The 23,685-nt window shown below is 41.8% G+C and overlaps 1 protein-coding gene across 3 annotated transcripts in view; it reads left to right on the plus strand.

The window, feature by feature from the left end:
• LOC126336364 (dehydrogenase/reductase SDR family member 11-like) overlaps window positions 1-23,685 on the plus strand; it is a 477,124-nt gene that overhangs the window by 305,345 nt on the left and 148,094 nt on the right. The window contains exon 1 of one of the 3 annotated variants that reach the window (XM_049999967.1): window positions 14,267-14,434. The exons of the other annotated variants lie outside the window; for them this stretch is intronic. Coding sequence (XP_049855924.1) covers window positions 14,297-14,434 — 138 coding nt within the window. The 5' untranslated portion in view covers window positions 14,267-14,296. Of the gene's footprint in view, window positions 1-14,266; window positions 14,435-23,685 lie in introns of those variants that run through there. 3 annotated transcript variants of the gene reach the window in all.

The raw sequence follows: 23,685 nt of genomic DNA on the forward strand, positions 1-23,685 counted from the left end.
ATGTTTTCTAGAGGATCTGCTGCAATCTCTGTTGGCGATTAAGATGTTGGATACTTTACTACTTGGACTACATTTAGCAAATACGAAACATATGCCTCAACCCAGGATCGACCCATCGACCTCGTATATGCTAACCCTAAAGTCTATCCACTGCACCTACTGTACAGCACCACTAACGTGTGCTCACATAGGTAATTACCATACATGTGGTTACAGTGTTGCCAGATTTCCATTTTTAATGTCGTTCTTTTTTTTTGCCCGATGTACTCGCCGGACATTTTTTTATCACTGGCATATGAGGAGTCATGCTGCGAAGCCCGAGTTCGCGAATTTCACTTCACGCTATATATAAAAGAGAATGTGTGACTAAGATCCTTGGTTTTATAAGATAAAAGGTGACATTTAATCAGAATTTTCTGCCCAGGTTGTATTTTTGTCCCTGCTGAGATTTCTTTCTTCTTTCTGCGGCCTTTCTTGATTTTGTTTAGCACTATATCTACTACTTCCTTATAACGTAATTTTTTCGAAGCTGGAAATGGTATTAACTCCCTGGTGGTTGTTGATTTTTGAGTATGAGTAGCGGAGACAACAATTCAGAATCATTTGGTATCTCACTGAGTATCTCTTGGAATGTATGAACGTGTTTCTCCCAATTCTGGTGTTGACGATGGCAATATATTCTGCACAGCTTGTTAATTTCTTGCATAATGTGTTCTGAAGGATTATACTGAGGCCAATAGAGTGAAATAAAAACATGGTAATTTTTGACGTAGTAACGCGCGTAACCAAATATTTAAGCGAAATTGTGGACCGTTGACGGAAGTGGCTTTATCAAAATTACCAACTTTTTGTACAAAATTATTAACAGATGTATTGGATATTGTTTTGGCATTAGCTTTCTGTAAAGGAGTTAATAAAATGAATTTTGAAGTCAATTCAACAGCAACAAAAATGCATGAAAATCTGTTGAGAGATCTGACAAGGAGTCCTAAAAGGTCTACTACAGCCAACTTCTTTAGTTTAGAAGGAATTATAAGAAATAATGGTGCTGGATGTGTTATGGTTGATGGTTTGGCTTTCTGACTCAAACTGCATTATGATAAAACTTTTTATCTTCTTTCCTGCGTGTCATTAAAGTACCAAGTGGCATGTTGTTTGTGAAAGCATTTTCTCGGACCAAAGTGAGCATAACAAAGACATGTTTATCAAATAAGCTTATTTACAAAATAATGGGGCACACACATACACACACACACACACACACACACACACACACACACACACACACACACACACACACACACAACATAAAGAGACCCATTGACTTTACATCTTTGAAAAGAATGTTGTTACACCCGAAATAAAATTTTCTTAGTGCATAGTTTGTTTTGTCACGCCATTTACATTTTACATGTTTCCAGACAGGATTCTTATCCTGTTCATGTCTCGTAAAGAATAAAATATAAAGTTTTCAAATGCTCTTTCGTGTATAAGGAAAACTGTAGTTTTTCTAAAAAACATTTTCAGAAGTGTTCTTGACAAAACAAACAGGTGCACGTGATGAAGTATCCGCTACAACATTTTGAATACCAGGAATATGACTGAGGTTACCACTTTTGTGTGAGCCAGATTGTTCTCTATTGCATCACATCAGCGATTCACTGTCGTACCTCGATGTGTGGTACTGATCTCATGGGAAATCGCCTAAATGTCATAAATGTGTGTGCTAAAGGAAGTTTTCTGAATATGAATGTTGTTGCTACTGTAGTCTTCAGTCCTGAGACTGGTTTGATGCAGCTCTCCATGCTAATCTATCCTGTGCAAGCTCCTCATCTCCAAGTACCTACTGCAACCTACATCCTTCTGAATGTGCTTAGTGTATTCATCTCTTGGTCTCCCTCTACGATTTTTACCCTCCACGCTGCCCTCCAATGCTAAATTTGTGATCACTTGATGCCTCAGGATATGTCCTAGCAACCGATCCCTTCTTCTAGTCAAGTTGTGCCAGAAACTCCTCTTCTCCCCAGTTCTATTAAATATCTCCTCATTAGTTATGTGATCTACCCATCTAATCTTCAGCATTCTTCTGTAACACCACATTTCGAAAGCTTCTATTCTCTTCTTGTTCAAACAATTTATTGTCCACGTTTCACTTCCATACATGGCTACATTCCATACAAATACTTTCAGAAACGACTTCCTGACACTTAAATCTATACTCGATGTTAACAAATTTCTCTTCTTCAGAAAAGTTTTCCTTGCCATTTCCAGTCTACATTTTATATCCTCTCTACTTCGACCATCATCAGTTATTTTGCTTCCCAAATAGCAAAATTCCTTTACTAGTTTAAGTGTCTAATTTCCTAATCTAATTCCCTCAGCATCACCCGACTTAATTCGATTACATTCCATTATCCTCGTTTTGCTTTTGTTGATGTTCATCTTATATCCTCCTTTCAAGACACTGTCCATTCCATTCAACTGCTCTTCCAAGTCCTTTACTGTCTCTTACAGAATTACAATGTCATCGGTGAACCTCAAAGTTTTTATTTCTTCTCCCTGGATTTTAATACCTACTCCAAATTTTTCTTTTGTTTCCTTTATTGCTTGCTCAATATACAGATTGAACAACATCGGGGAGAAGCTACAACCCTGTCTCACTCCCTTCCCAACCACTGCTTCCCTTTTATGCCCCTCGACTCTTATAACTGCCATCTGGTTTCTGTACAAATTGTAAATAGCCTTTCGCTCCCTGTATTTTACCACTGCCACCTTCAGAATTTGAAAGAGAGTATTCCAGTCAACATTGTCAAAATCTTTCTCTAAGTCTACAAATGCTAGAAACGTAGGTTTGAATTTTTCCTTAATCTTTCTTCTAAGATAAGTCGTAAGGTCAGTATTGCCTCACGTGTTCCAAAGTTTCTACGGAATCCAAACTGATCTTCCCCGAAGTCGGCTTCTACCAGTTTTTCCATTCGTCTGTAAATAATTCGTGTTAGTATTTTGCAGCTGTGGCTTATTAAACTGATAGTTCGGTAATTTTCACATCTGTCAACAGCTGCTTTCTTTGGGATTGGAATTATTATATTCTTCTTGAAGTCTGAGGGTATTTCGCCTGTCTCGTACGTCTTGCTCACCGGATGGTAGAGCTTTGTCAGGACTGGCTCACCCAAGGCCGTCAGTAGTTCTAATGGAATGTTGTCTACTCCCGGGACCTTATTTCGACTCAGGTCTTTCAGTGCTCTGTCAAACTCTTCATGTAGTATCGTATCTCCCATTTCATCTTCATCTACATCCACTTCCATTTCCATAATATTGTCCTCGTGTACATCACCCTTGTATAGACCTTCTATATACTCCTTCCACCTTTCTGCTTTCCCCTCTTTGCTTAGAACTTAGTTTCTATCTGAGCTCTTGATATTCATACAGGTGGCTCTCTTTTCTCTCAAGGTCTCTTCAATTTTCCTGTTGGCTTTATCTATCTTACCCCTAGTGAGATAAGCGTCCACATCCTTACATTTGTCCTCTAGCCATGCCTGCTTAGCCATTTTGCACTTCCTATCGATATCATTTTTGAGACGTTTGTATTCCTTTTTGCCGGATTGATTTACTGTATTTTTGTATTTTCTCCTTTCATCAATTAAATTCAATATTTCTTCTGTTACCCAAGGAAATATGAATGTACAAGGTCAAATTCGTCCTTTTCATCGACGAAGCTACATTTTCTTTCAAGGCGCTCGACTTTCTCAGTAATAGTGTTGCTGTAATGTTTATTTTCTCAATTAATTTTCTCTTGGTTGTCTTTAAAATTTGTTAAAGACAGGTGCTCCACTGTGTCTGAAAACTGTACTGGCATTGTGTCATTTGAATCTCTGCCTACAGTTGGGTGACAAATGTGCCAATTGCGTTGTCAGGTCATCAACTTTTTCTTTCATTGTGCTTAAGTGTTCTTTTTGTTCTTCAGAATATAGTGACAACGTTCGCACTTGTTCGCTAGTTTCTTTTACCCTTTTGTTAAGAAGTTCGTTCTGTTCCTTTATCTGTGTAACTATCGTACTTAGAACTGCAGCGTTAATTATAGCTAACAATTCGTCCTTGTCATTACGCTGACGTGTCTTCACATTTTCGTGGCCCGTTTCAAGGACTGCTGATTATTGGTTGAAGATCATTTCCCTTCCTGCGATTTCCCATCCTCATCTTGTGTGCTTTTCTGCTGACTACATGTGTTTCGTCGATTTTCTTACTCATTTCACCATGTGTTTCTTTAAGCATCTGGCGAATTAATTCTAGAAAATTCGTCGGATGTGCGCTGTGTAACTCTATATAACTGTTCACTGAAGGCAAAGTGTGTTGTGTACGTTCAAAAGCCCCCGGCACAAAACCTGATTCTAATGTGTTTGTTACCAGCTGCTGCAGCCCCGGATTTGCGATATTTCCGAATCGAGGGAAATACTTGTTCGTTTGAGACTGGACGGCAACGGTTAAAAAAATCTATTTTTCAAAAATATGTTCATTATGTAGAGCATATCTTTCTGGAGAGTTTGACATATAAAACATACACGTTCGAGGAAATGTAAGGCATGTTATTTGGTCTTAAGTACACCAAAGTGCACTGCGACACCTTTTCACACAGCGCTCAAATGTGTATATTTTGTAATGAATGCCATCATTAATATATTCAGAACAGTGACAATTTGCTCATTTTATTGCCTATTAGCTAGTAACTTCCTCTTTCTTATGATATAAAATAAAATCTAAGAAACATCAAACAGTAAAGACAAGAGAAAAGCAAGACAGTACATATTTCTTCAGTCCTCAGTTCCCGGCAATTCTTGCTCTCTAATCTTCCTACAACTATACACGGCGTGCTATCCTTTCAGCGAAAGAATCTATTACCTCATCGATGTTCGTCAAACGTTTTGAGACATGAAAAATCAAAATGTCGTTGTCTAATACTGAGAAAGTTGTTAACACGAGTAGTACCGAAGACTGGTGTGGTTTCTCGATTTGATTACGTTAATTTGCCACTGTCTGCTAGATAAAACGAAACAACTCGTTCTAATATTGCAGCAGTTGTAACAAAAGCCAAAGAAATGAAACTGTTTTGGCACAAATGGTCATTTGTGTGTACTTTATTTTCATAAGTAACACTACAGAATATAATTCACAAAGTGCCAATACCAAACGACTATTAGGCCTACCACAAGGAAAGAGTTTTATATTACGAAATAGTTTCACGTTCCATTAATGTGCTTCAGTTTGTCAAGCATGAGATCAAAAAGAAGTAGAACGAAATTTCTATATAAATTTGGACTCGTTATAGTCTGCCATATAAATTGTGTGATGTCACCATTTTTTCTTGTTCCTCGTTCTAACAAACAATCTTGTCATCGCTAATTCTGTAACTATTCGTGCCGTTGTCAAAATTTATTCTCTGGTTAATTTCCCTAAACCTGCCAGAATCACCGGTTCAGTTATCCTGCGTTTAGTCCCTGTTTGGGCGTTATTACGTGTTCGTACAATGCGTTTTCCGCGCTATTCCGAGAACAGAATTTAAACCCCTGCTAACGGGGGCTGTACATCTGGCCCTTAACTAATTCAGGGTATCGTGTCCGACATAGGTGAGAGAGAAAAAGGGGTTGCTGGTCAGTCTGCGCTCCGGAGCGGTACCGAGCAGAAGGCAGAAGGACAATTCACAGTGAAGTCATTTAATTGTTTTATTCTATCTGAGCCAACACTGGTACAGGCATTTACTAGAAATGCAGGTGGTGAGACTCCGTAGGGAACTCGTTGTGGAGACTCTCGGACAAATAGGGTTTTGAAATAGTTGTTTATTCCAGACGGGACTAACTAATACACTGGAGGCTAGTTCTATTGTTAGAAAAAGCATGAATAACACTTTTAGAACAGAAGACAGTGCAGAAGTCCCAGGAGTGGATGCTAACCACAGTAGCAAACGCTAGCAGTATCTTAAGGCAACAACTTAGTTGCAAAACAAAACATAACGAATGTGACACTGGTCACTGAGGCACTCCAAGTGAGAGAGCCGACTTACGCGGAGCTGGACCGAGGCTGGAGTCGACGGACGTGGATTCGGCGCCCAGATCGTCCGACTGAGAACTCTGCCGAAATGCGGAATCTAGGGGTTTTAAAGAGTCGCGTGGGTGCACTGTTTTTCCCACTTAAAGCCACCCAGCCAATCCCGTAGGTCTCTTGCAGGTGCCTGCCAATCGTCGTTTAGTTGGGTCCCCACTACTGCTCCTAAGGCGGGGATGTTAATGCAGTTGCACTAAGTCCATATTTGGTATCAACATTGTTCAACTGAAAGCTAAACGTAACTGCTCTGCTAAATAAGGCTTGCAACGTTATTGTTATACGTCATTTAGCCACGCCCCTCGGGCTCCCAGGAGTGGGGACTGCTGGGTCAACAGTTTTTGGCGTTTTCCCTCTCGTTCTTACCCTTGTAAGTCTACTGACGTTGCTGTTCTCACGGCTGGTACCAAGCTGTTTTTATACACTAGTACGTGTCTGTTGGTTACAAAATTCTGCGGTGACAACCTACTACAGCGTCTAGACGACATATTAAGTTACATGTTAATTCCTTGAAGAGTAGCTAACGCCCTGGGACCGCGTCTGGGGGCGTCTGCATTTTCGCAAGGCTCTCCCCTTACTGTTTAGTTCATGTAACAATATCTCTCCTAGTTTCGTCTGCCCTCAGCTTCGTCTCTGCTTCGGCGCCGGAACGCCTGTCCTCCTTTCTCACACCTTCAAGGTAACACTAAAGTAGCAAGGAATAATCAATACATTACAAGCGTTTTGGCGACATTTTACATCAAAATTTCATTTTCTTGGATACGCCGAGAAGCTAATATGTAATCTATATTTCCTGTTATTCCTGTTAGCCGTTTATTTCCACTCTGGTAGTTTGAATCATTGAAATTCGCTGATAATTATAACAACGCTGATTATTCGCACACCCAATCAACAACATAAACAAACAGCGATTGGCATTCACCCTTTCGGGTTTATTCGGGTCAGCTCGTATAGCCCCGTCCCATGATGTCTCCAGGAAAGCTTATTATTCCTACATGCCACGGGGATTCCGCTGGCAGAGACATCACGTACACTATGCACGCATTCAAAAATCAACTTACGATTCGTTTAGAAATCGGCTTATAATGTCATCAAAATGTTCCAAAACTACCTGAGATGCGTTTCGAAACCACATGAATAATCGATAGACCAACGTAACGCTGGACGCTAGACGCTTTTTGAAACAAAGCAGATACGACGGTTTGCCCCCCCGGCCCGCTATATGGGGGACTGTGTTGTAAAGTTTCGCACGACTGTAGCGACTTTAATACCCTTTCTGTGGCAACTTATCGCCTACCGAATCAACTCCACAATTCACCCATCATTTGATCTCTTTCATTATTGTTCGCTAATATGGTTAATAACTGTGGATCCGAGCCATGTCCTGCTGTCTCATGTAAACTATTGGTATTTGCTAATGGCTCAATGTGCTTTATCTCACCCTGCACCAAAACGTTATTTTGCAACACCCTCTGTTGTCTTGTGCTACGACGAACTTTCATATTGTTTTGTGTCGTACCAAACATGATGAAATACTATTTCTTGGAGAAACAAAATTACTGCAATGAGCAAACATACAAAATTGTACTATCGTGCATGCAAATCCTCAACAATGATAGAAAGCCATACAGAACCTGCATTATTATTCCAACTGCTTTCGCAACAGACTATTCGATAATCGTCACACGATACAAAATTTCACAAATTTAACACAAAGTTTTAAATGAATTTCCTCAAAAAGGAGTACAACATTAGAAAAATTAGCGCAGCGGTATTTCTTGCTTTAGAGAAATCCGACACTGACTGTGCCTCACGAAAAGATCCAACGGACTGTCGTGGGAGAAAGGTCGACATATGTAGCCTCCCCACTCTCTTTCTGTGTGACAACTAGCCCAACCTAACCTCCCACTCTGTAAAAGCTATGTACTACCAAAACTGTGTCCCCACGAACTATTATCCAAATTACATTCGTTTGCTAACCTTTGACTAAACAGAATATAATTTGAATTGAACTGTGAATGCAGCTTGTCTTTATATTAAATGCGCATTCTGATGTAAAACAACCATCTGGCCCTAATCACAATTTCCACTTACTTCGTGTATTGACATCATTGTTGCAGATTTCTCGACAGCACAGCAGCAAACAGCAAATAGGCAGCGGCTAAGCTGGATTCCTATTTCTAAACAAAATTTCCAAACCATATTCAAACAATGAAATGTGATAATGTGTAGTGATAGTCCTTTAAGCAGTGGTATGAGAAGAGTAATTATACCTATGAAATGATTTTAGAATGAAGTATATATTCAAAAAGACAGTGTAAAGCTTAGTGTAATCTTCATACATAACATTGATCTGAACAATACTATGCTTAACAAAGCGAACAATGGTTTAAAAAGGGTACAATGTTAACAGAGAATTTCTATAAAAACCAAGAGCGGAATCAGTTAATAGTGAGTGACTCAGGGTAGTGGGGTGGTCTTTCTCTCAATTCTGAGCAAGTTAACTAGTCGATAATAGTCACTCCTAGCTGCGCAGTGCTGCAGTCTTACCTCAAAATATTTCTCATCAAAAATAAGAACATTATTAAAAATATATATTCTCTTCGCTTTCTAGTGTATTCATCTTACTCTTCCTTGTTGTCCTTTACAATCACTCTTTCTTCATCTAACAGATACCATCACAAGTCAATACAGCACCACAGAATACGTTCATCACCTACCACACTTCTACTAAGAAAGTAACAGGCTCCTTGGAGTCAAAGACTGTGCAGTGACAAGACCAAAGATTATTTAACAGGAAAGTAACTCTTTCTCTCGCTGACGTGCACATCGATAACACACGAAAATCAAAATTATCTGACCACCTTACAATGTGTCCCATGAACCTAACTAGGGTTATGTTTTCATGTGAACCTAGAATTTTCAAAGCTAGATATTTGATTTTAGAATGTTTTTATCGGGATTATAATTATGGAAGGAAGCATAACAAATCAAAACCGAAACACATTTACTCTGCTGACGATGAAGAACATGAAATATAGCACACAAGTTTTCAACATTTCATTTGAAGGTGGCTTTCACATAGCACACACCAATGTTTTTTTACATTCTATGAAGTCTTCTGGGGCATATGTGTTTCAAAAAATACAAATTATGTACAATCCAGCAGAATTACTGAGATGTGTTGTAATGTTCAAAAACAACGTATGTGATATACAAGAAAACACAATTAGTTAGTTGATAGTCCTGGAATGGAGAATATGGTGATACGATCAGATTTTCGTGAGACAGACACACTATAAACATACACCGCCCCTTTCGATCACCCGCAGCCTTCTACATATCCACCCATTGGTTCTTAGTATTTTTCTCAGAGTTCCGAAAGCGTCTCGATACATGCTAGCGCTGTGAGATATAGACATCTCAATGCTCAAAACTTCATATTACTTTATTGAGGCGTATGTATCCCTTCAGCCACGGAGGGATTAAAACATAAGGCAATTTTAATGCATGAACAGCGGAATGGAAAGCCATTAACTTTTTTTTTTACTTTCGTCATTTTGCGTGTTGTAAGAAAACAATTTTTTTTTAAAGACACGAAACTATGTGTAGAGTTTGTTGCAAACTACTAAGTGCTCTCGTTCTCAAACACTAGACAGTGTTCTTAGTATTGGTGCATTACATAACGTGTTCATCGTGAAACAAATAGAGTGGAAGTGTGATTTAATCGCATGGAAGATAGTACAAGCATTGCATTCATTACTTTGAATCGTATCACGTAGCGCAAATCAAGTAGCATTTTCACAGTTAAGAAAAACTTAAAAAAGTTTTTTATCAAAGAGTAAATACTTGTCGCTTATTTTCGTAACATTCTTGAAATCAATAAGTATCTTGCAATACTCAGTTTCTAAGGTAGTCTATGTTCTTCCCCAGGGTCGAAGCTATCTCCTTATCAGATTTCATCTAAATCGGTTCAGCGAGTTATTAATGATAAATTTGAACGTCATGCGTTCAGTTTTCCAAGCATCTCGGTGTTTACAACGTCATGTATCCTGCACTATGTGTCGTAGAATGATCAATTTTGGTGAAATACGTGAATAATGTCTGCAAAATGTGCCGCGTTTATACGAGGCGTGTTTTTTAAAGTTAGCACCGTTCTGAAATTAAAAAAAGACTTGGTAAAATATCTCAATAATTTTATTTGTACATGAAAGCATCTACCTTAATCTACTTTTCTACATAATTTCCGTCAATATTGAGGCACTTGTCATAACGTTGTATATCGTTGAATACCCTCGTCATAAAAGCCTGCCGCCTGACTTGTCAACGACTGCATAACCACTGTTTTGACTTCGTCATCGACTTGAAGACGCTGACCGCCCAGGTGTTTCTTCAAGTGCAGGAACAGATGGTAGTCACTTGACGCAAGATCGGGGCTGTACGGAGGATGATCTAGAGTTTCCCATCGAGAAGATGGGATGAGATCTTTGGTCTGATTCGCCACATGCGGACGGGCATTGTCTTGCAGCCAAACGATGCCCTTGCTCAACCTCCATGGATTGTTGCTTTGATTCTGGTGTGACGTAGGCCACCAATGTTTCATCGCCCGTAACAATTTGGCTTAAGAAATCATCACCGTCGTTGTGGTACCGCTCAAGGAAAGTCTATGCACTGTCTACCCCTTTCTGTTTTTGTGCACATCTATCAACATATTCGGTACCCAACGAGCGCACTATTTTCGGTAATTCTAGTGCTCGGTCACAATGCCATACAATTGGTTCAATTGGCTTTGAGCACTATGCGACTTAACATCTTTGGTCATCAGTCGCCTAGAACTTAGAACTAATTAAACCTAACTAACCTAAGGACATCACACACATCCATGCCCGAGGCAGGATTCGAACCTGCGACAGTAACAGTCGCGCGGTTCCGGACTGAGCGCCTAGAACCGCGAGACCACCGCGGCCGGCACAATGCCATACAAAACACTACGAGAAACATTAGGGAAGTCATCGCGCAAGGAGGAAATCCTAAAGCGTCTGTTTTCTCTCACCTTATTGTCCACGTCCTGCACGTCTCCCTTGATCATCATGCATATTTGTGGGGCCATCTTTAAATGCTCTCACCCATTTCCTTACCATTCCATCACTCATAATGTTTTCTCCGTAAACTGAACAGATCTCACGACGAATATCGATCGCTTTTAGGCCTTTAGCACTAAGAAATCTTATAACAGCCCTTAATTAACATTCCGCGGGACTCACGATTGTCAGAGGCATCTTAAACACTCTGTTCACAATGTAAACAAGGCAGAATCAGACTGTAATGGCGTCAGTGCGTATATTAAGGTACAGGCTTTCATGTAAAAATAAAATTATTATGATATCTTAGCATGTCTTTTTTTAATTTCAAAACGGTACTTACTTAAAAAAACAAGCCTCATAATTAGAAGTAAAGCACACTCCGCCTTCGGGCCACCAGTGGCCTACCGGGACCTTCCGACCGCCGTGTCATCCTCAATGGAGGATGCGGATAGGAGTGGCATGGGGTCAGCACACCGCTCTCCCGGTCGTTATGATGGTATTCTTGGCCGAATACGCTACTATTCGGCCGATTAGCTCTTCAATTGGAATCACGAGACTGAGTGCACCCCGAGAAATGGCAACAGCGCATGACGGCCTGGATGGTCACCCATCCAAGTGCCGACCACGCCCGACAGCGCTTAACTTCGGGGATCTCAGGGGAACCGGTGTAGCCACTACGGCAAGGCCGTTGCCTAATTCGAAGTAAAGAAATACTATATTAAAACGTCATGCCTGATGCGAAAACGAACAGCGAAAATGTAATACAAGGTGTACATTTATCCTTTCATGATTATGTGGATGGTGTCAGCGATGAAAATGAAGTTTCTTGCATGTGTTCTCATTCTCAGATACTAGGTGAATAAAATCTGAGTATTCTCGCGTGGTAGCTTACACTGTTTCCTTTTTTTTTTTTTTTTTTTTTTTGTTCGCCCTCAATCTTAACCCTGTGATAGGTAGATGGTTCTTAACCTCACAGAGATTATTTCCAGACAGTAAGTGAAATGCGTGGCAAGTATGGTTAAAATCGGTTCAGTGGTTTCGGAGGTGATGTGGAACATACATACACACATTCATATCTACATACATATTTATAATGTGTGTGATTATCTTTTTTTCGTGATCCGATTTTAATTAAGTATAGCCTATCCGGTGCCCCTAGCCACGCTGAAGTTCAGTGAAAACCCCGTAACAATCCGTCAAGTAGTTTTGGAGATTAGATGGTTCAGACTGACGGACAACATAGAAACTTTTAGTAAAAATTTAAGTCAAGGTATCTTTTTTTCCTTATACGATTTTAATGAAGTAGAGCCGATGAGACGCCAAAACTACTTTCAAGTTACCTGCAATAACCCCATGAAATGCCGTCCAGTACTTTTGGAGGTTAGCGTCTTCAAAGACAGACAGATACGACGGGTTTACAGATTTATTATTAGTGGTGACAGAATCATCAGAACGGAAAATGTTATTAATAGCGAACTGAAAATAAAGTGTACAGAGATCAACAGCTATAACCGCGGTAAGCAGATTCCGTTACTGATCAAATAGCTTTATACATCTTTTGCAATCCATAAAACCCGATAATATGTGAAATAATTAGTTTAAGAACCTGACTGAAACTACTGTGGAAATCCGTGGTCAAAGAACTTCGCTTGACACAGGAATATCTGCGGCGCAAAACCTGTCCATTAGAGTTGGGCAACGCGATTTTTTTCCGATTCGATTCCTACGATTCAGTCTCACACTGCGAATCGATTCCTACGATTCGTCACGATTCTTTCACGATTCATTCTATTCTGCTATGGCACGATTCTTACGGAATGCAAAAAGTTCTACATCTTACTCACAGATGGCAGGACATATCTGAAATTGTCAATGGGGTTAGAATCGAACTGTGTCATGATGAGATATGCCAGAAATAGTTTATTTATGAGTAAACATGCATATGACGTTACAAGTGTGATTCTCGATTTATACGTGTAATACCTTAATTGATGAAAGGTCACGTTTGATTTGATTGCATCTATTGTTTTATTTCAGTATGCCAGGAAAGAGGAGTCGATTCGTGCGAAAGGTGGTGCAAAATTACGTGGTATGCCAGTTTGGTTGTGTGGCTTGAATGTATCTAACTACAGACGTCTGTTTTATAGTAACAAAATCTAGCAGTGAGATAGACGTGGTTTACGAATGGCACTGTGTAGGTAAAATTGACTTTTTACGAAAGAATGGAACGATGTAGGTGAACTCTAAAAGCAAAAACCAGTCTAAATACAAAATTTCATCCAAATCGTTAGGGCCGTTTTCGAGATGCGCGAAATATAATACATAATTCAAGTGCTATTGCTCGTCTGTAAAGGTGTGTGTGTTTTGCATTGCATCTGCAACAAATAAGAGTTACGTAATTATTCATTATACTTGGATTTCTTGATTTTAATGGTGTGTATTGGGAGCTGTGTACTCGCTGTATATCGTTTCTGTCAGCACTAGTTAGTGTATTACTCGCGCAAACTAAGCTGACGTCGGCGCGTGGCTGATGGTAGCGATAGTAAATGAGAAATGCCTTCACGCTCGTTCCCGTAAGCCACCGCCAAATGTCAGCTAGGTTTTCACAAGTAATATTACGGCCCACGAACTTCGTTTGTTCGTTCCGAGCTTCCTTTGTTCACACGCATCCTCCACTTGACTGCCATCTGTCGGTCGTAATCATTCGGCACGATTTGGAAGTTGCCTTCGAAGCATAGCGTACTAAGAATCGATGAATCGTTGGAACTTGGAATCGTCACGACTGGGAAACACGCAATCGTTCTTACGATTCTTTTGAACGATGATTCGTCCGTATCACGATTCGATTCTTACGATTCTTTATTTAAAGTCGTTCAAACGAACGACTCATTTACGAATCGCCCCAACTTTACTGTTCATGCGTATAGGCGAGTGCCTGAAGTTGAGCCGGTTACGTGAAGTTCCAGATATAAACTGACCAGTGGCACTGAAGCGTGACGTAGTACACTCGCGAGGTCAGATCTATTAAGAATAAATCGCGGCCACTGACACAACTGTTCGCAGTGTCTGCGGACTCCAGCTAGCCTCGCAGAAGTGCCAGTAAGCCAGTTGACACAGCAATGGGCATCGAGAAATACAAGGGACGCGTCGCATTGGTTACTGGCGCCAGCGCGGGCATCGGAGCAGCCATAGTGCAGGCGCTGCTCAAGCATGGTCTCACCGTCGTGGGAATGGCCAGGAGGGCCGAAAAGATTAAGGTAAGGGCACTTCACTACCGCAGTGTATAAGGGATAAAATAACACTGTTGTCAAGATGGCGTTTAAACCCGTACATGCAATCAATTTTTACCAGTCAAGGGGTCTTCGTATCTGTTACTCCTTTTGCTTCAAATCACTACTGCTCCACCTGCGTGCATTATTTTGTGCTAAAAGTAATTGTTTTATTACCTCATGGTTTCTATTCAGTATTTCAGTTGTCTTTCCACCTTCTCTCAAGTAGAGATGAGTCGAACTCGTTCATTCCCATGTACTACTTCATTCATGTCACTCTTTGCCGTGAAGCGTTCAAATGAAGTAGTTCATTCATGAAGTACGGAAGCCTGGCGAAGTTGCCCAGTTCGCCGCTCAGCCGTGGCTACGCTCGCTTCGCCTCGCTCGTACAATAAAGCTTCCTAATACTTCATAATTTTACCAACAGATGGCCGAACCATGCAGTAACGCGCACGCATCGTTTTACGCTCTTACAGCGTCTGAGTTAACTTAAATAGAGCATGGTCGAAGGGGACAAAGGAAAGATAAACAGAGAAGCCTGTCACATATAAAGAAGGTATTACATTTAATCTTGCTCGACATCTTCTCATGAAGCGCCCAAAAAAGTCTTTATCTGCCAAATGAAACATTACTTATTGTATTCATGGACTGAAAACTAGGGCTATCAACGAAATGCAGTCCAATTTTATGTTCCTTTCAAAATTTAATCCCAAATACAATGAGTATGTTTACCACTGTCACAAAGACTATATACCTACGTTAAGTAATTATTCAGAAGTTTTTATGTAGATTTTATTTTTGTTGAGACTAATAACCCCCCAGATTCAAAACTGTCCCCTGTAGTCATTGGTACGATTTCAGGTAAAATCCCTCTTTCAGTGTTATTAAAGAACCTTCTATTTTCATGTTGGCTGTGCGTGCACACACAGCCAGCCTCTTCGTTTATATCTTCAATATTAATTTGTCTGCAAGCGCTGCCAACGGTAGGCTACCCATAGACGCGAAGTTTAACCACAGTGTTGTTTAACTGCACAAATAGTTACGAGTAATTATGTCAACACTGCAGGAAGCAGCTGACGCTACCTTCCCCTCGCCCCTCGTAAACCTATCGTTCACCACAAACACCGCGCGATTCGTCGACACTACAGGCAGTAGAGGGAGGACTGAAGTGAAGGGAGGATGTGTGACGTAGCGCCGATGCAGTGGGAGAGGGGAAGAGAGTGAGTGAACTAGAAAAAATTGTGGAGTGTGCGATCTGTGAAGAGTATGAAGTACCAGTTGATTGAAATTGAGTGGTTAGTTCACACTTCACTGGAGTGAAGTGTTCATTTGAACGACTCATTCACGAGGTCCCCATCACTATTCTCAAACCCTTAAACTTGTGATTATGTCTTAATTGCGATGGCTGTGAAGAGAGTTCCTGGAGACAGTGATTTACGTCCAGGTCCACGCAAATATCTTGATATTTCAAAGTATACCTGCACTACTGAGTTTTATTCTTTTTTACTTCCTCTTAACATCTAATTTCCTTCTGCCACGATCTAAATTTACCCAGGGCGTTAGATATAGGAAAAATGTGCTTATAAGATTGGCCTAAAGTTGTTGTTGTTGTTGTGGTCTTCAGTCCTGAGACTGGTTTGATGCAGCTCTCCATGCTACTCTATCCTGTGCAAGCTTCTTCATCTCCCAGTACCTACTGCAACGTACATCCTTTTGAATCTGCTTAGTGTATTCATCTCTTGGTCTCCCTCTACGATTTTTACCCTCCACGCTGCCTTCTAATACTAAACTGGTGATCCCTTGATGCCTCAGAACATGTCCTACCAACCGATCCCTTCTTCTATTCAAGTTGTGCCACAAACGTCTCTTCTCCCCAATTCTATTCAATACTTCCTCATTAGTTATGTGATCTACCCATCTAGTCTTCAGCGTTCTTCTGTAGCACCACATTTCGAAAGCTTCTATTCTCTTCTTGTCCAAACTATTTATCGTCCATGTTTCACTTCCATACATGGCTACACTCCATAGAAACACTTTCAGAAACGACTTCCTGACACTTCGTGGCAGATTAAAACTGTGTGCCCGACCGAGACTCGAACTCGGGATCTTTGCCTTTCGCGGGCAAGTGCTCTACCATCTGAGCCACCGAAGCACGACTCACGCCCGGTACTCACAGCTTTACTTCTGCCAGTATCCGTCTCCTACCTTCCAAACTTCATATCAGCGCACACTCCGCTGCAGAGTGAAAATCTCATTCTGGAGACTTCCTGACACTTTAATCTATGCTCGATGTTAACAAATTTCTCTTCTTCAGAAATGTTTTCCTTGCCATTGCCAGTCTACATTTTATTTCCTCTCTACTTCGACCATCATCAGTTATTTTTCTCCCCAAATAGCAAAACTCCTTTACTACTTTAAGTGTCTCATTTCCTAATCTAATTTCGTCAGTATCACCTGACTTAATTCGACTACATTCCATTATCCTCGTTTTGCTTTTGTTGATGTTCATCTTATATCTTCCTTTCAAGACACTATCCATTCTGTTCTACTGCTCTCCCAAGTCCTTTGCTGTCTCTGACAGAATTACAATGTCATCGGTGAACCTCAAATTTTTATTTCCTCTCCATGGATTTTAATACCTACTTTGATTTTTTCTTTTGTTTCCTTCACTGCTTGCTCAAAATACAGATTGAATAACATCGGGGAGAGGCTACAACCCTGTCTCACTCCCTTCCCAACCGCTGCTTCCCTTTCATGCCCCTCGACTCTTATAACTGCCATTCAGTTTCTGTACAAATTGTAAATTGCGTTTCGCTCCCTGTATTTTACCCCTGCCATCTTTAGAATTTGAAAGAGAGTGTTCCAGTCAAGATGCTAAATGAACTTTTCACCAGTATTAAAACAGAAATTTTACTCTAATAGGTCATTGTTAGTGTAAATTTTCACTTTCCAAACACTCAGTAACTATAGCTTTAGAATGACACAATATCTTGACGTGGCGCGCACTGCCACACAAACGCAACGGTCGGCTACCGCGGCAGAGTTAAGCGGCGCCTGCAACTTAGTGCCGGCGCGTTGCGCCAGTCGGCGCTAGAGGCGTTCCCACCAAACATTCAACCAGCCCCATCTAAGCACGGGCACGAGCCTTTTTCCGGCGCTGATGATCACACTATGATATCACCATCCACCAGTCAGGGATCACCAACGGCCGATAATCATCACTCCGAAATCAGCGGAGGTAGACTGGAGCCGCCGTGTTAAACAGCCGGAAGAAAGGGAAGCAGGCGTCTTTCGACCCGCTGCGGACTGCCGACCGGAAGATACTTCGACGCAGCCGGAACGTCCAGGAGCCACGTCTTCGCTACGGCGGCCATCGACCCCGGACTCTGCGCCCGTCTACTTCCTCGGCATTCGCAGGAAAGCGGCGAGAGAAAACCCATAAAAGCAACGTAAATTCAGATCAGTTGCTAATATTTCAATTCAATAAGGTTACATATTCTTTGGCTTGTTGTAAAATTTTGGTAAGATAACACGCCTTTTGTCTTCAACGAAATATTATCTTTTTGTAAAATTAAGCGGTGGACTTGCTCCACGTAACTAAAACTTTTGTTCGCACTGTGAATATAAAATATCTGTTTTGATGTGTAACTTATTCTGTGTCCAAAATTTTCTAAAAATGGAATAAGTGGTAGAGATATCCCTATTGACTGTGTGTAAAAGAGATAATTTTCATTACCTTACTAATACGTGGAATATTTGTTCCCATAATTAAAAATACGTATTTTGACGAAACTACACTACTGTCCATTACAATTGCTACACCACGGAGATGACGTGCTACAGACGCGAAATTTAACCTACAGGAAGAAGATGCTGTGATATGCAAATGATTAGCTTTCCAGAGCATTCACACAACGTCGGCGCCGGTAGCGGAACCTACAACGTGCTGACATGAGGAAAGTTTCCAACCGATTTCTCATACACAAACAGCAGTTGACCGGTGGTGCCTGGTGAAACGTTGTTGTGATGCCTCGTGTAAGGAGGAGAAATGCGTACCATCACGTTTCCGACATTGATAAAGGTCGGATTGTAGCCTATCGCGATTGCGGTTTATCGTATCGCGACATTGCTGCTCGCGTTGATCGAGATCCAATGACTGTTAGCAGAATATGGAATCGGTGGGTTCAAGAGGGTAATACGGAACGCCGTGCTGCATTCCAACGGCCTCCTATCATTAGCAGTCGAGATGACAGACACCTTATCCGCATGGCTGTAAGTGATCATGCAGCCACGTCCCGATCCCTGAGTCAACAGATGGGGACATTTGCAAGACAACAACCATTTGCACGAATAGTTCGACGACGTTTGCAGCAGAATGGACTATCAGCTCGGAGACCATGGCTGCGATTACCAAATGGTTCAAACGGGTTTGAGCACGATGGCACTCAACTTCTGAGGTCATTATCCCCCCAGATCTAGTTAAACCTAACTAACCTCAGGACATCACACACATCCATGTCCAAGGCTAGATTCAAACCTGCGACCTTAGCGGTCTCGCAGTTCCAGACTGTAGCGCCTAGAACCCCACGGCCACTTCGGCCGGCCTGCGTTACCCTTGACGCTGCATCACAGACAGGAGTGTGTGAGATGGTGTACTCAACGACGAACCTGGGTGCAAAAATGGCATAACGTCAATTTTTCGGATGAATCCAGGTTCTGTTTACAGCATCATGATGGTCGCATTTAGGTTGGCCGGCACACCGCCTCTCTTCGTTAATCCGCCAGGCGGATTCGATGCGGGCCGGCGCGCCCACCCGACTCGAGGAAGCAACGCATTAACTCTCTCGGCTAACCTGACGTGTCTGAAAATAACAAACCGTATCGCAATGATAGTTCCCGCTCATAATAAATAAATAGCATTGCGACCTAGACTGTTATTTTCGACCAAATTAGAGCACCAGATCATTGTTCTTCTATGGACAATGTTGTCTACATTTATGAAGATAAAGCATGTTGGTATGGCCTACCAAACAGTGGAAGTGATGCGCGATGGGCAATATGCGTCTTTGAAATTCTACTTCGTCTCTATAGATCTTCAGCCAGTCTGTCTTCCTTGTAGCACAGCTAGAAGATGGTTTAAATTGTTCTTCAATCGATGTCCAGTTCTGGTCACGCCGAGAAAAACATCAAAACCGCTGCTGTCATTGTGGGAGAGGATCAACAATTAACCTTACGAACACTGTATGAAATGCTTTTTATTTCGGTGAGTGCCACCCACAAGTTGCTCACTGAAAATTTTGTCGAGGCGTGTTTGTGGGCGATGGGTAAGAGTGAAGCTTTCCAAATAAACGCACATCCGCGTGCAACTCTGCTTGCTGTCGACGTTTATGAAAGAGGAAGATGCGGAATCTATTTCAAAAGTAATTACTGCTGATGAAACTTCACCACTTTGTTTTTACCATGAGAGCAAACAGCGGTTCAATGTGGAAATCTTCAACACAAACCCGCCAAAAAAGGAAAGTGGTTGCTTTTGCTGGGAAAATTATGGACACTTAATTTCTTGATGTTCATGGAATGGTTTATCGGCAAATTCTACATGCACAAACTTGAATAACTGGACAATACTACACAGATCTGAAAACTGCAAGTGTTAAGAGCACGTATCCTTGAAACAGGCTGGATGCTGCATCACGATAATGCACAACCACATACTGCAAACGTTGTTACTGAGTATTTTACGAAAATCAGCGAAACGTGCATCTCTGAACCACCCCCTCCCCTCACCCTTCCTAAAGTCCGTATTTAGCCCCGTGTGACTTCTTCCTGTCCCCCAACCTGAAAAAAAAACTACGGTGAGAGGCAATTCCCATCATCAGAAGCAGTGGTGAAGCCTGTGGAGGCGATTCCGGAGGACCTTTCAAGATATGGTTTCCGGCATGTCTTTGGATACTGGCAGTAACTCTGCGATAACACATCAAAGTAGACTATTGTGAGTAGGACCATCAAAATTATGGGAATGAGTAGGCGTATGGTATCAAAAAAAATTATGATTGTTATCGCATTTTCTTTCTGCATGTGATATAAATATGAGTAGTAATTTTGTGCGCTATACATTCCTATTGTTCTACAGTTAACACACAACAAACCGCTGGACAGTTTTTAATGTCGGACTTTTTGACATTTTAAATAGATATTGTAACGACTGAATCCCCCTTTCGAATGAATTGCAGTGCCACTTTCAGCCTTTCTCGAACTGTTACCGCTTCTTTCAATGTCGCATTCACTTTTTTCAATCCTCCGATCCACTTGTGACACAAGACATTAGAAATATTCTGCAATGATTCAGACGAATTTACTTGTGGTATCTTCAGTGGTTTCCACAGTCATAAACTGTTTCTCATATTGACATCGGCGACTGAGTAATTCCTTGCTTCACCAGTGACGTCCTCATTTTGCTTCCATGTTCTTTATCAAATAGACTGAAGAGCCGAAGAAACCGGCACACCTGCCTAGTATGGTGCAGGGCCCCCGCGAGCACGCAGTAGTGCCACAACACGACGTGACACGGGCGCGACTTATGTCTGAAGTAGCGCTGGAGGGAACTGACACCGTGAATCCTGCAGGGATATCCATAAATCCGTAAAAGTCCGGGGGGATGGAGATCTCTTCTGAACAATACCGTTGATAGGCATTCCAGATCTGCTCAATAACGTTTGAAACATCATCTTAGAAAAATTATATAATGACAGTGCTGGAAAACCTCTACGTTATTTGATTTTCAAACAGATGAGCAGAACCGAACGTAGTCGGACATTTCTCTCTTTACTTATTCTGATCAACACTAAACGGACACACAATATTTTTGGCGCAACGCAATCTGACTTTCAATAATCCCGACAAAAGAATGGCCCTGACTAACAATAACCTATACCTTTCACACATCACTTACCTCACAAAAATCTTCCTTACTGGAACTACTGCAATACAGCGAGCGCCAATACTGCCAGCTAAATAAAAGATTCAAACTACGGAAGGCACTAACTACTGATCAGCATAGTTACCAAATGAAAGATTTTGATAGAGAACAAACAATGTACATATTTACTTTAATAAAATCCAAAAGTCATCATATACATGTATCAGTTCATTATATATAGTAATACAAATTTACTGTTTCTGATGGACACACGTCCAGATCATCCTCTCTCAAAACTCTGGCATCTCTCTCCCCACATCCACCACCGCTGGCGGCTCACCTCCAACTGCGCAACGCTATGCGCTGTTCACATCCAACTGCCCAACACTACAATAGAGAATATTCCAACAATGCCATCCAGCCACAGGCTGCACACAGCACAGCCAGTGATTTTCATACAGAGTGCTACATGACGTTACCAACATAAAAACCTAAACAGCATACACGTTAATGTCTGAGGAGTTTGGTAGCCAGCGGAATCTTTTAATCTCAGAAAAGTATTCCGGGAGCCACTCTGTAGCAATTCTGGACGTGTGGTGTGTCGCATTGTCCTGCTGGAGTTGCCCAAATCCGTCGGAATGGACAATGGACATGAATGCATGCAGGTGATCATACAGGATGCTTACGTACGTGTCACCTCTCAGAGTCGTATCTAGACATATCACGTGTCCCGTATCACTCCATCTGCACACACCCCCACCATTACAGAGCCTCCACCAGCATGAACAATCCATAGATTCATGAGGTTGTCTCCATACCCGTGCACGTCCGTCCACTCGATACAATTTGAAATGAGGCTCGTCCGACCAGGTGACATGTTTCATCAAGAGTCCAATGGCGGTGTTGACGGGCTCAGGCGAGGGGTAAAGCTCTGCGTCGTGCTGTCATCAAGGGTACACGAGTGAGCCTTCCGGCTCCGAAAGCCCTTATCGATGATGTTTCGTTGAATGGTTCGCACGCTGACATTTGATGATGGCCCAGCATTGAAATCTGCAGAAATTTGCGGAAGTGCTGCACTTCTGTCACGTTGAATGATTCTCTTCAGTCGTCGTTGGTCCTGTTCTTGCGTGATCTTTTTCCGGCCGCAGGGATGTCCCGATATTCACGCTATACTTGTGAAATGGTCGTAAGGGAAAATCTCCACTTCATCGCTACCTCGGAGATACTGTGTCCCATCGCTCGTGCTCTGACTATAACACCACGTTGAAAATCGATTAAATCTTGGTAACCTGCCAAGCAGCAACCGATCTAACAAGTGCTCCAGACACTTGTTGTCATATGTAGGCGTTGCGACTACGGTGCCGTATTCTGCCGGTTTACATATCTCTGTATTTCAATATACATGCCTATACTATTGTGTTTGGCATGAGAGCCAACACAGTGTTACTAAAGGAGGCCGAAATTCACGCGTTTTAGCTCACGCAAGCTGGCGTGAGGTCTGGAACATGGCGAGGGAATTAGAATTGAGAAAAAGGGACGTAGCTGGTGGAGTACTTAACTTTAATCCATTAATGACGAACGTCGCTCTTGACATTACATGATTCACAGTATCAATAGTAACAGATAATGGCGCCTTGCTAGGTCGTAGCAAATAACGTAGCTGAAGGCTATGCTAACTATCGTCTCGGCAATTGAGAGCGTATTTTGTCAGTGAACCATCGCTACCAAAGTCGGCTGTACAACTGGGGCGAGTGCTAGGAAGTCTCTCTAGACCTGCCGTGTGGCGGCGCTCGGTCTGCAATCACTGATAGTGGAGACACGCGGGTCCGACGTATACTACCGGACCGCGGCCGATTTAAAGGCTACCGCCTAGCAAGTGTGGTGTCTGGCGGTGACACCACATATACCACATTCTTTGGCCCATTGTATGTGTACAATATCATCGTCAAAATCTACACAGATGCGATATCTGAAGGTTAGACAGAGTTCGCCGAGTTGGCTATCAGACCCTAACTGACGGCTCATCCTTATTCTATTTCCTTCACGAAACGTTTCGCGCCAAAGAAGGAACGAGACAGGCGTCTCACGCAGTAGTCTCCATTTGGGAAGACAAGTGCCGTAAACGCATTTCTGGACAAGGCGTAGTCAGCTGGTGGTTGTACGAAACCTGTTGCGTTACCTCTGCATTTTAAAAGGATCACAGAAATCGTACTAATCAAACATCTTACTTAATGATGAGAAAGTTCGATATCTCATGTAGAGCAAATTATTAAAGACTAGGTTTCACTAAGAGTGACAGAGCTGCTTTCATTATTTTCTTCTT

Source organism: Schistocerca gregaria, chromosome 2 (genome assembly GCF_023897955.1).
Source record: "Schistocerca gregaria isolate iqSchGreg1 chromosome 2, iqSchGreg1.2, whole genome shotgun sequence".
NCBI classification, from domain to species: Eukaryota; Metazoa; Arthropoda; class Insecta; order Orthoptera; family Acrididae; genus Schistocerca; species Schistocerca gregaria.